The sequence below is a fragment of the Helianthus annuus genome, chromosome 7 (assembly GCF_002127325.2).
Source record: "Helianthus annuus cultivar XRQ/B chromosome 7, HanXRQr2.0-SUNRISE, whole genome shotgun sequence".
NCBI classification, from domain to species: Eukaryota; Viridiplantae; Streptophyta; class Magnoliopsida; order Asterales; family Asteraceae; genus Helianthus; species Helianthus annuus.
In genome coordinates this window covers 115,444,130-115,458,183 of record NC_035439.2, presented here as the reverse complement: position 1 = coordinate 115,458,183, position 14,054 = coordinate 115,444,130, and the positions used below count along the sequence as shown (strand labels likewise).

At 38.6% G+C, this 14,054-nt stretch overlaps 2 protein-coding genes across 2 annotated transcripts; one reads left to right on the top strand and one right to left on the bottom strand.

Moving 5' to 3' along the window:
* Positions 1-6,828: 6,828 nt before the first annotated feature.
* LOC110868256 lies at positions 6,829-11,613 on the top strand. Its single transcript, XM_022117380.2, has 4 exons — positions 6,829-7,333; positions 8,867-9,022; positions 9,547-10,176; positions 10,552-11,613. Exons 1-4 carry the CDS (start codon positions 6,986-6,988, stop codon positions 11,521-11,523), a joined length of 2,106 nt encoding a protein of 701 aa, XP_021973072.1. The 5' UTR covers positions 6,829-6,985; the 3' UTR covers positions 11,524-11,613.
* LOC110868258 (uncharacterized protein At3g28850-like) lies at positions 11,596-12,957 on the bottom strand. The gene has a single exon (XM_022117381.2). It carries the CDS (start codon positions 12,805-12,807, stop codon positions 11,677-11,679), a length of 1,131 nt encoding a protein of 376 aa, XP_021973073.1. The 5' UTR covers positions 12,808-12,957; the 3' UTR covers positions 11,596-11,676.
* Between the last annotated feature and the right edge of the window lie 1,097 nt (positions 12,958-14,054).

The following is a 14,054-nucleotide window of genomic DNA, read 5'->3' as shown; positions in this document are numbered from 1 at the left end:
TTGTCTCTTCTATTTCCATGTCCTCTAATTCATCTCATCTTCTATAAGGTTACAACCTCTACACTCCTTGTTATGAACTTGTGATGGTGCGTGATAAAAAAAAAGTATAATTTTGAATTTTCTCTTAGACATGAAGAATATATATGTTTGTATATTATTTGGAAGATGGAGAAGAAGAAAACCGAAAATAAACTATGTACGAGGAGAGGGAGAGGTGGTGATGCAACTCGTAGAGTAGAAGACAACACAATGATTATCAATAGTAAAATAAGGAAAAAGATATATAAATATAGCATTTATATCGTACACTTTCAATTTGAAAAGTTTTAGTTGCACATCCTTTACTTTTTTTTCAATTGGATACCTCACTTAGAGATTAGAACCGTTTTTCATCACGTATATATGTAATATAATTTTATCGTGTATGACATTTTTCTTCTGATATTTTATGTATAATCTTCAAAGATTCATAATAATAGTAATAATACATAATACAATGTAATATACTACTTCAGTTGTACGTATATGAAGGTTTTTTTTATAATTATACATATAGTATTTAGCATGGATAGTATACAAGAGAAATACTAGTTTTTTTTTTTTTTGAGTAAAATGCACGGATAGTCCCTGTGGTTTGATAAAATTTCACCTTTAGTCCCCAACTTTTTGAAATTACACTCTTAGTCCCTGTGGTTTGCTCGGTTGTTACTCGGATAGTCCCCTGAGTGGATGAAGGTTAGTTAGTCCAGTTAAGTCCATATAAAATGACAAAACTACCCTTATTATTAAAAATAGAATAACTAAATAGGTAAAAGAAATATAATTAATATTTATAGATTTAAGTGGGCCCCACCAACCACTCCACCCACTTCATCTTCCCCACTCTAAACCACCCACCACCATCTCCACCTTTCACCACCACCAACCATCGTCATCCACCCACCATAACTTCACCACCACCTACACTAGTTTTCTTGATACATAACCAAAGAAAGCAGCAAACACCAAATCCCCAAAACTCACAGATATTAGGTTTTTCTGAACACCAATATTCGGTGAGATGAGTGTGCGGGAGTTTGCTGTCCACACAGGTTTGTACACTGAGCCTGAGCTTGATACTGATTTATATACGCAGGCTGTTACGATGATGGACAGGCAGACGCTTATTAGTTTATGGAGGGCCATTTCCAGGGTTCCCTTTGGGAAATCCTGGCAAAAGGCCACCACCATTATAGATCCCTTGTACCGATACCTGCACCAGGTGATTGCGTCGACTATCGTGCCGCGGGGTTCCAGCAAGGAGAAGGTCAACCTTAGTGACCTTTTCTTTCTTTACTGCCTACTACGCCGCCAGCCCTGCGATCTAGCAGCCAGCCTGGCAGAGTACTTTGCTACTGCATACCACCGGCAGCTCCGCGGGTTTCTTCACACTGGCTCGTTTATCACCGCCATTGCACGATCGCTAGCTCCGCAGTTAACTGCAATATATATATATATATATCAGTTTGTACCTAGCGATCGTGCAATGGCGGTGATAAACGAGCCAGTGTGAAGAAACCCGCGGAGCTGCCGGTGGTATGCAGTAGCAAAGTACTCTGCCAGGCTGGCTGCTAGATCGCAGGGCTGGCGGCGTAGTAGGCAGTAAAGAAAGAAAAGGTCACTAAGGTTGACCTTCTCCTTGCTGGAACCCCGCGGCACGATAGTCGACGCAATCACCTGGTGCAGGTATCGGTACAAGGGATCTATAATGGTGGTGGCCTTTTGCCAGGATTTCCCAAAGGGAACCCTGGAAATGGCCCTCCATAAACTAATAAGCGTCTGCCTGTCCCTCATCGTAACAGCCTGCGTATATAAATCAGTATCAAGCTCAGGCTCAGTGTACAAACCTGTGTGGCCAGACGGAATGTAACCTCGTGTACCGGAAATAAAGGGTCCTCCACGTAATCCGCCGGATGCGGCGCGTATGTAAACGTAGAGCAAAACTCGACCGTAAGCTCAGGGTACGAGTCCTCCATCGCTAACTCAAATAGGCGCGACCAAGGAGTATCTAGCCCAACTATCTCACGCGCCCGCTCGATCTTCCCCACGGTAGATAGCAGCTCCCAGTCTATGCCTACGTGCTCCCCAATCGGTATGGTGCGCAACCTAGCGCATCTCCCCCTCGCCCGTGACCCCACCGGAAACTGAAGATACGGACATGCCGGCTCCTCCTCGTCCCCCACCAATCCCTCATCCATATGCTCAATCTCCTCATCGGATAAATCCATCCCTGCACGTTGATCAATTAAACAAATATTAATAAACTAATAATAATTAAACAAATAATTATTAAACAAATAATAATTAACTAATAATAATTAAACAAATAATAATTAAACAAATAATAATTAAACAAATAATTATTAAACAAATAATAATTAACTAATAATAATTAAACAAATAATAATAATTAAACAAATATTAATAAACTAATAATAAATAAACAAATAATAATAAATAAACAAATAATAATAATTAAACAAATAATAATAATTAAACAAATATTAATAAACTAATAATAAATAAACAAATAATAATAAATAAAAAAATAATAATAATTAAACAAATAATAATAATTAAACAAATAATAATAATTAAACAAATAATAATTAACTAATAATAAATAAACAAATAATAATAAATAAACAAATAATAATAATTAAACAAATAATAATAATTAAACAAATAATAATAATTAAACAAATAATAATTAAACAAATAATAATAATTAAACAAATAATAATAATTAAACAAATAATAATAATTAAACAAATAATAATTAAACAAATAATAATAATTAAACAAATATTAATAAACTAATAATAAATAAACAAATCATAATAATAATTAAACAAATTATTTAATAAACAAATTAAAAAAAAAATAAACATGAACCAAAGCGATTCGCTATGGCCTCGGCGCGGCGCTTTGGTTCTTCATTCTGAAGAACAGAACCCAAACAGCCCCGGATCAAGCTCAAAATCAACAACAATCAACCAATATTTTTGAATGCAAAGATAAAGGAAAGATTAAGGGGTTTAGATCGAACCTTTATGCGGTTGAAAGCTCAAAAAATCTTCGAAAATGGCTCGAGTGTGTGTGAATCGCACCTTGTGTGTGTGTTTGGTTGTTTGGGTGAAGTGGGGGGAAGATGCCCCGCTTCAGTGTATAACGAGGGTCCAAAGCGCCCCGCTATGGCCATAGCGCGGCGCTTTGGTTCCAAAACGCCGCGTTATGAGCATAGCGGGGCGTTTTGGGCTTTTTTTAAATTTTTTAAAATTGTATTTAATTAACAAACGGGTCAATAAATAGTCTAAATTTGCCGTTTTTTCCATTATACATCATTTTTTAATATATATGGACTATACGGCAAGTTCCGGATCAAATCGGTTACGTGTGATGTCTTATTCCGTTATCTCGTATCATTTAGGTTTGAAATCACAAGTACTCCTGTGAGAAGTGTTATGTGTATCAGCCGCCTACCGTACATGAACATGACGTATTTTTTCATTAATTGTAGTATTATGATGTATATTGTCATTTCGGGTCGTACAAGTGCGTATTTTGTTCCGATTGGGTCGTGTCGGTGACATTCGGTTTTTAACGTGATGTAACGCGTATATTGAACAAACACAAACGTGGTTATTATTAAACACATTTAAGATACACAAACACAAACGTGATTATTATTAAACACATTTAAGATACATCGTGAATATATGGGGTTGCATTAAGGTCGGGGGCACGATACGTAAGCATTTCGTACGTGTTGATCTGATCCCTGTATAATGTATGCCAGGCTGCTGCGCGCTCTGTTCTGTTCGCTGTCCAGAGTAGGTTTGGGGGAGGCATTGGATAACAACCTCCAAGCTCTACATGTATGAAATGCCCCTTGTCGACGAACACAACCGCAACTACCAGGTGAGGTTCCTCAGCTTCGTTTGGGCCGCCCAGCATAGGGAAAATTGTATCGCTCCCACGAGTTTTCTTCAGAACAGCAGGAGGTTTTTTGTTACTGTTCCCTGGATTGAGGATTTGCTGAAACTTTTCAAAGAAGCTCCTTTTCACTTGAGGGGGTGTTGGATCGATCTGTTTTTTCAATTTTTCAAATTCCGTGTCTACATCAATATCCTCTATTTTATTCCTTGCAGGCTTGAAGTCAAGCTTCTTCCAAAACACGTCTATGTGTGTGATCCGGATTTGCTGACCTGTGGATGAAAACAAATTAGGTGGCAAAATCATAACGAGAAAGTTCAAAAATAATAATTACCTTTATTTTCCAACTTTTCCAAACGACAGGCACATGGCAAACCACAGCTGGTAAAAAGTTGGCAACCACAGCTTGCACCGTAGGCTCTCAACCCGTCTTCCTTACGCTTTAGTTCCATACTCAAAAGCTCAATCGCATATATTGAAACCTTTCTGAGAATATATGCAAGCATGGGCTGATTCTTGTGGTGCGTCATCACTTTTCGGAGGCTTGTTTCAAAGGTATTTCCAATCTCGGTGTATTGTTTAGCAACAACATGATCAACATACAGTACAAGTTTATCCAGTGTGTTGCGATGACTTGGAAAGTGACTTTTTAATGTTGCATGCATGCTCTCAACCCTGTTGGTCGTAGTCTGGTGAAAGTTGATAGTTCGGTTAATCCAGCAAGATACAAACTTTTCACGGTACGGATCCAACCAGGATTTCTTCATATAATCATAAACCTCTAAAATTAAAAAAACGTAAATAGTCAGTTTTTGTTATTATATAAAATTTGAACATAATTATGTAAGAAATACTCACGTTCACGGTCAGCTTCTTTCAGCTGTGCTTCAAAGTTTTCCAAGTTATACATGTATATTTCCTCGGTTGTAGACTCGCACAATGTCCAAAATGTACGTACGAATTCTTTTCACTCCTTGTCAGAGAATTTCTTCTTGCTGTTCTTATTAATATTTTGTTGAATATGGAACCGACAAAGATACTTATGCGCTTTTGGAAAAACTTGTTCACACGCGTTCATTAGCGCAAAATCCCTGTCTGTTAAAATCACGCGCGGTTCCATACATCCTGCCAGCATAGACTTGATCCTCTGCAACACCCATAGGTAGTTCTCTGACTTCTCGGCGGAAATTACAGCACATGCAGCCGTAAACGATTTGTTTGTCGACGTCATGCCTACGACCTGAACAAATGGCAGGTTGTACATGTTCGTTTTGTATGTGGCGTCAATCATTAGCACATGCGGGAAGGCACACCACATAGTGAATGATTTTTCGTGAACAAAGAAGACGTCTTCAACTTCGTTCGATATCTCATTCGTGCGCATGTAATAAGTGTAATTTTTTTCGATAAGAATGTTTTCAAGTTTTTGCATCGGAGACTTACCGACATTTTTTTCGGCGTTGATCTTCTGAACAGCGTTGTGTATATCTTTCGGAATAAGCTTTCTAGCCGGATTGTTTTTTGTCAGCGTTCGCCAAATACTTTGGTTGCGAATATCTTGCTCTGCCAACTCCTTAACCAGTTTTTTGTCCTCCGAAGAAAGCCTTCTCGCATACGCGTGACTCTCGAAGTTTTCAATAGGAGTGTGGTTATGCTTCGCCTTCGTCACCTCGATCCTCCAAACACTTCCGGATGATTCCGAAAACCCGATCATCTCGAACGGGCAGCCTATTTTCTTGCTACCCGTTTTCCTCTGTGTAGCTACACTCTTATGCTCCCCACCAAAAGTACATTGAAACCAAATCTTGTAATTCTCTCCTCTTTTATTCGACCTCTTTGTCACAATGAGGTAACCATTGTCTTTTGCCGTGTCTTGTACCCAACGCACCAACTCTTTACGTGACGAAAAGGTCTGCGTTGTATCAAACGAAAATGTAACCGGGTAACAACCTTCCTCGTCAACAGACACATCCTCCGGCTCACCATCGTCACCGAGGTTCGAATAGACTTGATGTTCAAAGCTCTGTTCACAACCGTAACTCTGGTTTGGATAACACTCCTGCTGTACAAAGCTTTGCTCGCCACCGTAACCGAAATTCGAATAACCTTGTTGACAACCGTAACTGTCGTTTGGATAACACTCCTGCTGTACAAAGCTATACTCGCCACCGTAACCGAAATTCGAATAACCTTGTTGTGCGTAAGGGTCCTCCACAGGGGTATTCAAATCCAGCTGCACCGTGTTATCACGATAACGAATGCCAGATACAACCTCTGTCTCCCTCAAGTTGGACGACACCGGTTTCTCAAACGAGTCAGAAATAGCGGTCCCCTCGTAAGAATCAGGAACAACTGACTCGTCAGAATATTCACCGAAAAGATAGTTACTGAACCACGACATCGTTTTTTCAAAAAATTTAACTAATAGAGCAAAGAAGATCGACAGAAAACAATTCGAGTGATGAATCTGTTGTCTGGCCAGTGATTTAAAGCCAGAATTTGGGATCGAAGCGCCGCGCTATGGCCAAAGCGCGGCGCTTAGGGTTCACGGGGCGACTGAAACCTCGTCACCTTTATGTCTGTCAGTCTGTCACTCAGTCAGTCATTCGAAACCTCGTATCACCTTTTGTCACCCTAAGCGCCGCGCTATGGCCAAAGCGGAGCGCTTAGGGGTGTGAAAATTATTTTGGCTGTGTGTGATTAGCATGATCCTAAAACAAACATTTATATCTCAAAGCTCAAGACGTCATTGTTCAGATGTGTTGTTTGCGACCATTCGATACTGCCGGCCCCCTTCTTTCTTTCACACACACACACACACACAACATATAAATATACGTATACATATACATATACCTATAAGAATCTCTCCCTCTAAAATCACCTTCATCTCTCTCTCTCTCTCTAACTGCTTTTCAAAAATCTTTCATTTCCCCTTACCTAATTACCAAATTCAGTTTAACACAAAAACAAAAACAGAAGTGTTCACACACATCAAAACTCCAACAAAATGGTAGTGGGTATGATGAAATGGAGGCCATGGCCACCACAATCATCCAACAAATTCAAAGTCAAGATCATCATCCGGCACCTTCAAGATTCTGCAACTGCAGCTGCAGATGGTGGTGGTCAAGATGTTTCAAAATTGGCTGTTGAAGTTGTGTGGAAAGGGTGTAATAAGCCGAATAATCCGTTGAGTTTTAAGCGCAGAAGTGTTAGGAGGAATGTTACCAAGGATGGGTGTTGGAAAGATGATGGGGTTGTTGAGTGGAATGAAGAGTTTGTTAGTGTTTGTAGTTTGTTCGGGTTGAAAGATGGCGGTTTTCATCGGTGGGATGTTGCATTCATGGTGTTCGACGTAAGTCCTCAACCAAAGTTTTATTATGAGATTGATAAATTTATTACTTTTTAATGAAGAAAGTTTTAAAATTCAACTGTTTTATGTTTGATTATGTATGAAAATCATACGATCTTAAAGTTTTCTACATATTTAACAAATATTTATGTGCGATTGGAGTCTCGGAGCTTAACCGAAAGCCGTATGCCAGCATATTCCTTGTTTTATCCCCAAATAAAATAACCAGAAATATGTGCAGATATAATAACAAGATAATAAAGAACTTAAGTTTTAGACTTTAAGGACCACTTGTGATCATAACAAGATCATATAGAGTTCACACACCACCTTTGATCTTGAATATTCTTGATATAATATTACTGGTATGATATGATCACTTGATGATCAATAATCTATTAATCTCCATGCTTTAGGATCGACAGTACTACACGTATCATGCTTTTAGTGGTTTGATTAGATTAAAGAACGAAAAAGTTACACCACGAGCTTTCCAATATTGAACACAAGCTTTTGTCAATAAAAGAAGGTAGCTTTTAAGTATTATACCGATTTAAAGCGATGATTATTAATATCGATCTTCTAACGGGCCGTTCCTACAGAGCCACGATGAACAGGAATGATTACTGCTTTAAAAAACTTTTTATCTTTAGATAATAAGATTAGATAAAGAGGGATTTAGAATTTTATATGTTAAGGTATTTTGATAATATTGTACTCTTCCTACCAAAGTTGACTTGGAATATAGGAATACCTTACCTCATGGGTATAGTAAGCAACCTGCCCCAATAACTTTTATCATATTTCTCTACAGGAAGAAGCTTCCTTTGCTCTTTTTTTGTCTTAAAGGTATTTTTTTTTAAATAAATATTTCTAAAGAGATTTGGACTGACAACTTAATGGGCTGGGTCATATAGAACCACTAATACCTTTGGGCCAAAGCCCACTTGTTTTTTTATATGTAGGCATAGTGGCATGCTTAGAGGTGCACAAAATAACTAGTTAAATAACCTTAACTGGTTATTAACCGAAACTGTAACTGGTTATTAACTGATTGAGGAGTAACCGATTCGATTAGTGGTTATTTTTAACCTTAGGTTAGTAATCGGTTAGTGAATTTTTAATTACTGGTTATTAACTTATGTACCGGTTAAAAGTATAAAAACCGGAAAAAAAACTGAAAATAACCAGTTATTAACCAAAAATAACTGGTTATTAACCGAAGTTAATAACCGAACCGGTTAAAGTGAATAACCGAACTAGTTAAAGTAATAACCGGTTAAAGCAATAACCGTTTAATTTAAACAAACGAGCTTTGTTTTTTGGCTCAAGCTCGGCTCGGGCTCGATAAGGCTCGACTCGTTTCGAGCTTTTTCTCGAGCCGATCTCGAGTAGCTCGCGAGCCGCTCGGCTCGTTTGCACCCCTACGTTTAAAGCAAAAATGAGAAAACAGCCCGCGGTTAGGTTAACTGAAGCGATTAGAGAAAATAACCGGTTTGTGCACCTCTTACATACTAATAATTTGTTTTCATTCAGGGATCAAATCAAGAACCAAAAAAGAGGTATTGTGCTGTAGCAACTGGATCATTAAACCTTGCAAAATTCGCTTCATCTTCTGAGCAAAACGTGACCGATATAAGCATTCCTCTTTCAGCTCCTGGTGGCATCGCAGAATCTGGACCGATACTTTGTGTAAGTCCCTTAAATATACCTTTGAGTAAAATGTCATTTTCGTCCTTGACGTTTGGCCAGTTTTGCGACTTTCGTCCAAAGGTTTGTGTTTCCGCATTTGGATCCAATAGGTTTGAAATTTTGCCATTTTCCACCGGCTTGTTAACTCCATCCATTTTACTCCGTTAAGGCAGGGGTATTTTTCGTCTTTTTTGTTAACTTAAGGGTATTTTTGTCTTTTTTGAATTCTTGTACATTATGCTTAATGCTTTGTACATAAAGTGAAAAAGACCGAACTGCCCTTTAAGTTAAAAAAGACGAAAATACTCCTGCCTTAATGGAGAAAAATGGATGGAGTTAGCGATCCGGATGAAAATGGCAAGATTTCAAACCTTTTGGATCCAGATGTGGAAAAACAAATCTTTGGACGAAAATCGCAAAACTGACCAAACCCCAGGGACGAAATGACATTTTACTCTATACCTTTTGATCATTAGCTTGTACTAAGTTTTATGTATTAAGTCCATTTTTCGTTTAAGATGCAGATATCTTTGAGCCTGCAAGAGCTGAGGATTGCACACGAGACTACCGAACAAGCACAAAGATCTATTATACCGCTTCCATTATCAACGGGTAATATGCAAGATGAGCCCTCGGGCCTTAAAGCTGGTCTTCAGAAAGTCAAAATCTTCAGGGCTATATCAGTCAATCGAGCTAAAAAAGCATGTCATGAAGAAGAATGTAGCGATGGAAAAAGCTCGGTCAGAGGTTACGATGCCGACTACCCATTTGACACAGAATCACTTGAAACAGATGAAGTTGACTCAGAGGAAGTCAAAGATGAAGACTCTATTGTTAGAAAATCTTTCAGTTATGGAACTCTCGCTTACGCAAATCATGCTGGAGGGTTATCTTACTTTAATTCGAGCTCTAGTGAAGATGAAGATTGGATATACTACCGGAATTATAAAGAAGAAAGCGAGTATTCCAATGAATCTATTATCGATCCTTTAGAAGCACAAATCCCGAAACGAAGCATCTTCACGTGGAGGAAACGAAAGTTGAGTTTTAGATCTCCGAAGATCAGAGGCGAACCGCTTTTGAAAAAAGATTCTGGAGAAGAAGGCGGGGACGATATCGATTTTGATCGCAGGATGCTGAGTTCTTCCGATGAGGTAGTTTTTTTTTACCAAATCTTGATATAAGGTTATCTTTAAATTAATAAATATAGAGTAAAAGGTTTGAAATCTTGCCATTTTCATCCTGCTCGTTAACTCCATCCATTTTCTCTGTTAAATCAGGGGTATTTTCGTCTTTTTTTGTTAACTTAAAGGGCAATTCGGTCTTGTACATTATTCTAACTGCTTGTACATAAAGTGAAAAAGGCCGAATTACCCTTTAAGTTAACAAAAAGACGAAAATACCCCTGACTTAACGGAGAAAAATGGATGGAGTTAACAAGCCGATAAAAATGGCAAGATTTCAAACCTTTTGGATCCAGATGCGAAAATGGCATTTTATTTGACTTTTGGTTATAAACGTGGCTGCAGCGTAAAAGTGACGTGGACACGAATACAAACCGATCTTCAATCTCCGAATTTGGAGACGATAAGTTTGCGGTAGGTAGCTGGGAGAAGAAAGAAGTGATAAGCAGAGAGGGGCACATGAAACTTGAGACCCAAGTTTTCTTTGCTTCAATTGACCAAAGAAGTGAACGAGCCGCTGGTGAGAGTGCATGCACCGCTTTAGTCGCGGTTATAGCTGACTGGTTCCAAAACAACTTGAACGAAATGCCAATCAAGTCACAACTCGATAGCTTAATCCGAGATGGTTCATTAGAATGGAGAAATCTTTGCGGAAATGAAGTTTATATGGAACGGTTTCCAGATAAACATTTTGACTTAGAAACGGTCCTTCAAGCGAAGATCCGAAATCTCGCTGTAGTCCCTGAAAAATCATTCATCGGATTCTTTCAACCCGAAGAGATTAAAGAGATCGATCTTCATTTTCTTGACGGTGCTATGTCATTTGATAGCATATGGGACGAAATCACTAATATCGGGTCAACTTACACCGACAGCATGAACCCGTTGGTTTACATTGTAAGCTGGAACGACCATTTTTTTGTGTTGAAAGTCGAACGCGACGCATATTATATTATTGACACGTTGGGAGAGAGGCTATATGAGGGATGCGATCAGGCTTACATGTTGAAGTTCGACAAAGAATCTGTAATTGAGAGACTACCGGTAGATACTAAAAAGTCAAATGAGAAACTGGACGCTGAGAAAGTCAACGAGAGTCAAGTTATCGAGACTGCCTCAGCAGTTGTAAGTAATGAGAATGAGATCGTGTGCAAAGGAAAAGAGTCGTGCAAGGAGTATATTAAGAGCTTTTTGTCTGCGATCCCGATAAGGGAATTGCAGGCCGATCTGAAAAAAGGGTTGATGGCATCATCGACTACCGTAGTTCATCATCGGCTTCAAATCGAGTTTCACCACACTAGCTGCTCTTCGGTTTAAGCAGCAATGGCTATTAGCCTAACATCTAATATGTAAATGTAAGTGTCTAATACTCATATAAATCTATACAAGTATTATCTAACAGTCCAATTGAAATTAATAAAAGAATAGTCAACAATGAAAACACACTCGATACAAGTAACCAAAAGTATTTCAACAGCAAACGGGACATATGATCAAACCATTTTCGTTACATTTCATACACTTCTCGCGCAACAATCCGTCACCCGAATCCACCTTTCGACTCCCATCGCAACTTATGCACATTACAAACCGAACTCCAGCACAGCCTTCGCAGGGCCCATCCGACGTGTTTAACGGAATTCCAGCCAAAAGTGGGCAGAACTTCCCTTGTTCGTGCAATCGCAACACTTCCTCTGCTCCTCCGATGTACCTCCCCTTGATAAACAACCTTGGTGGGACCATCTTTCCTCCCAGTATCCGAAATAGTTCATCTCGGAAATCCAGGTGCATCGATAGATCTCGTTCGTGATATAATACCTTAAAACTCTCGAGTAGGAATCGAATACTAGAGCAATCTTCGAATGTCTTTCGGATGCTTCTGAGTCCTGTTGTGTAAAAAATCACCGAATCGCTTCCTCCAGGCGGACAGATCTTCTCGAAATCCAAAAGGGGATTATCGATTTCTTCCAATTTCGGCGTTTTAAGCGGCCTTTCGCCATCCAGATTTTGATCTAACTCGTGTTCAATGTCCCGTAAAACTCGATTTCGCCTCTTTTCTTCTTGAGCTTTAAACTCCTCAACCGCCAGTCGAAAAGCCGCCAAAAGATTCGGGTCAAAAAGCGTGTCGGAATCCAAATCCGGTGGCCGAAAAGACGAGATGTCAGTTTTCGACAACGGAGTATCACCGAAACTTTTCGAGTTCCCATTCCCCGCCTTCGGCTTCACACCCGCGTCACTCACGGGTCCAACATTTTCTTTATCCTCTTCAACATAATCCGTATCACTCACGGGTCGAACATTTTCTTTATCCTCTTCAACATAACCCGTGTCACTCACGGGTCGAACTCGAACATCTTCATCTTCATCTTCAAGATCCTTCATGAGCTCCAACACATCAATAACTTCATATTCTTGCTCTAAAACACTCTTCTTGTTTTCAATCTGCGTTAATTCTTTTTCAGATTTATCGCTCGACTTCGCAAAGAATTTATCGATAAGCACACCGGCTGCATCGACATGGAGAATTCGATCGGGTTGCAAGTACCCGACCGTCTTAATCGTCTTCAGTTTCTTCAAGAACTTCCCCTTCACACCATTCATGTTCTTATTATTCTTCTTCCTGACCTATATATACAAAAAGTGTATGTATATATTGGTCAACAACATATAATTTCTTGATGAATCAAATGGGGATTATGATCAAATGAAGAATGTTAAGGTTGTTATTGGCTGTTTTATCGGCTCAACGGCTATAAAATTTACGGGGGTGTATTTTTTAAATTTTGTGGGGATTGGGTGAGACGAGGTCCACCGTTAGCTGGAGTGGAGATGATTTTGGACCGTTGGATGTGGTTATTTGTGTATACTTTGGATGATGATTGGGGGGTAAAGGTAACGGTCGAGCCGGAGGAAGACTTTTTATATGATTAATTTGACATTTTCTTTTTAGCATTTCGATTTGTTTTTATATGTTTGAATTTGTGTTAAAAAGAGCCGGAAAGATAAATAAAGTTGGTAAAAATCTATTATGTAGATATTTTAAAATCTTAAGAAATTAAAATTGAGATGATACGAGTGACTTAAGACTTGAATTAATTAAGTACATTGATTTACGTTTAATAGACTGACTATGTTGTTTTTTTATTATTTTTTTTAAGTGAAAATGTTGTAGATTCACGTCTAACTTAACAACATCACAAGAGCGTATTAATTATTACTTTACTATATATTAATATTAGAAATGAAATGAATAGTGATTTTAAAATTATAATAATATATAGTTTTTTAATACTTTTATTATTTGATATTATAATAATAGTTACTTTCTTTACTTTTTAACTTTAATTCTTTTTTTTAATATTAGGGGTTGGAATAAGATTGGTATCAACCGGTATAGAACCGGTATTGGTATCGAAAATACCGGGACGGTCCTGTTCGGTATCAGTACATGAAGGTAAAAACCGACACTAATACAGAAAACGCCAAAAGTTGGTGCCGAATTGATATTGGAAATATTTTGGTTACCATACGAACAACGGTACCGTTTGCTCATCCCTGATCATGGTTACCGTACGAACAACGGTATCGTACAACTTTTTTTGTTGATTTTTTCAACTTTTAATTTTTTCTTTTTTTTAGTTTCAGGGGTAGGGATGAGCTCGGTGCCACCCGATACAGAATCGGTACTGATACCGAAAATACCGGTTACGGTACCGGTATATGAAGGTAAAAAACGGTAGTGAACCGGTAACAAGAACGCCAAAAGTCGGTACCGAATTGGTACTTAAGATCTTTCGGTTCTGCAAATTTGGTATCGGTACCCAGAACAATTTGCTCATCTCTGACCA